Here is a 2,593-nt window from a genome sequence, read left to right on the forward strand (position 1 = left end):
GTGCGTGTGTGTGTGTGTGTGTATGTGTGTGTGTGCGTGTGTGTGCGTGTGTGCGTGTGTGCGTGCGTGGTGTATGTGTGTGGGTGTGTGTGTGTGTGTGTGTCACCCCGCAAAAACCCACTGATCTTACAGCAGCTGCCACGTCCCACTCTCTACTCATCTGGAATGTAAAGACTCCGCTGACAATTACTGAAAATCGTTTCCATGGCAACTGCCTCGGTCCGTCAATTCTTATTATTAGTGCGCGTCGAGCCGGCGAGGTAGCGCGGTCGTTTGGTAGCAATACGGCATAAATAAATTACAAACTACTACTTCACTCTATATGTTTTACCACAAAGAGTGAGTGAGAGTGAGAGAGATAGAAANCAGCTTTCAGCATGATTTACACTACTTCACAGAGCACGCAGCTTTCAGCATGATTTACACTACTTCACTGAGCACGCAGCTTTCAGCATGATTTACACTACTTCACAGAGCACGCAGCTTTCAGCATGATTTACACTACTTCACAGAGCACGCAGCTTTCAGCATGATTTACACTACTTCACACAGAGCACGCAGCTTTCAGCATGATTTACACTACTTCACTGAGCACGCAGCTTTCAGCATGATTTANTGATTTACACTACTTCACAGCGCACGCAGCTTTCAGCATGATTTACACTACTTCACAAAGCACGCAGCTTTCAGCATGATTTACACTACTTCACTGAGCAAGAAGCTTCTTTCAGCATGAGTGAAGTAGTGTAAATCATGCTGAAAGCTGCGTGCTCTGTGAAGTAGTGTAAACTGCGTGCTCTCTTTCAGCATGATTTTTTTAAACAGACTACACGCATTATTTATGACACGTATACTTATTTTACTCTTCAATATTAATGCAAAAGGAACAGAAGACCTGTGACTAAAACGAGTACAAAAAGCCTCGGTTGTAAAAACTATCAACTATCTTCTAATTGTTCAAGTAGTGTTGTAAGTCAGTTAATGGTTCAATCTTTTCGAGCGAAAACAGGAGAAAAACAGTAGGACTATAGTTACTATACGCACGTGCTAAAGTTGCCAAGACATGATCACTATAGACTATAGTTATCAGGTGTTTTTTTTTAAATTGGTGCATTCTGAGAGTATCTGAGCAGTAATTTTGATGTCTAGAATGCATCAAGAAATTTCTAGTCTAAATGTCTAGAAATTTATCAGATCCGGTCCCCGGATGCCTGCGGACCCCTCTTTGCCCATTTCTAAGTTTTTATAACAAATTTACATATATATATAAGTAAATCTTTATCAGAAAAACTATAGCGCTAAACAATATTTTTTTTATGGAGACAATATAAGAGAAGTGTGTGTGTGCCTGTGTGTGTGTGCTCGCGCGTGTGTGTATGCTTTTTTTCCTTTTTTTGCGGTAAAAAAGGGGGGTCCGGACCCCCTCGACCCCCCCTCTGGATCCGCCCCTGGTTATTTATTTTATAATCATATAATTTTACAGTTATTCGTCCATAATATTATATTATTCTCTATATTGTGCTATTGTTTGAATTTTTATAATGGTTGTTATGTTTATGAACGATTGTTAAATGAATTTATAGTTAATTGGTTAAGCGCTATTACCATGGCATTGCATTTCTTTCGCAATCGTGTTTATATTTGCCGAAGAAATTTTATGAAGTCAGCCGTACAAACATCTGTAATGTCATGTTTTTAGACAGTCGTGCTCACCATAGACACATCTATAGATTTAATAGCGAGGTTATACAATCTTAGTAATTAATCATATTATTAATTAATAATTAATCATATAGGCGACGGCCCTAAATTCAATTACTCATCAAGCCCGGATGAAAATATCTGCCTTTTAGGTCTTCAGTTTTGTTTGTCAGAGTGTACGCAGCTAATACTGCAGATAAACGCACTCTACACGGTGTACGACATGCATGTCAACGCTTTGCAGGTAAATAGATGTAAAAACGTCCACCTGACGTTGGCATCCAGTCAGCGGTTAAATATAACGAAAGTGAAAGTAAACGAATCTATAACTGTTTTCGTCTTTGCCTCTTTTGCCTGTTTTCGTCTTTGCCAAAGTAACTTTGCCTCTTCAAGAAATTATGTGGTTTATTCAGATTATAGGGATTCGCAAAATGGCCGCCTCGCGGCCATATTCGCTCGTTACGCTGATGAGACTACGATGATTTCTCTAAATCCCGGCCCGATTCATAGTAATCTTTTAGTAAAATATTGACTTGATACGAAGACAATAATACAAGGATCCTGTTACTAACATGAAATTTTCTGTCCCGGTATTTTCATTTCTATATAAAACATTTTGTACACACCTTCAAATTCATTGTTTTTCTCTTCAAATTAAGGCTAATATAATATACGGAACCCGCTTAATACGATTATTTTTCTTTGGCCCGTCAGTTTCGTACTAACGGGGTGCGACTGTAGTAATGAATAGTAGTAATTGAATGAGGAGTTTAGGTTTTGCAGTAATTGTATCTATTTGTGAACAATTTAACGCTACTAAAGTTCTTAATTATACATATAAACCTATATAAAATCCCTTGTAGGGGGGCCTACACACCTTGTAATCCATAAT

At 38.5% G+C, this 2,593-nt stretch overlaps 1 protein-coding gene across 1 annotated transcript in view; it reads left to right on the top strand.

Annotated features, from left to right (window-relative positions):
- LOC106818789 (protein SERAC1-like) overlaps window positions 1-2,593 on the top strand; it is a gene marked incomplete at its 5' end in the record, with an annotated part of 22,145 nt that overhangs the window by 2,051 nt on the left and 17,501 nt on the right. Inside the window, one exon of the mRNA XM_014823465.1 lies at window positions 1,875-1,945. Within this exon, the coding sequence (XP_014678951.1) occupies window positions 1,875-1,945 (71 nt within the window). The remainder of the gene's footprint in view (window positions 1-1,874; window positions 1,946-2,593) is intronic.

This window comes from Priapulus caudatus, unplaced genomic scaffold (assembly GCF_000485595.1).
Source record: "Priapulus caudatus unplaced genomic scaffold, Priapulus_caudatus-5.0.1 Scaffold2529, whole genome shotgun sequence".
NCBI lineage: Eukaryota > Metazoa > Priapulida > Priapulimorpha > Priapulimorphida > Priapulidae > Priapulus > Priapulus caudatus.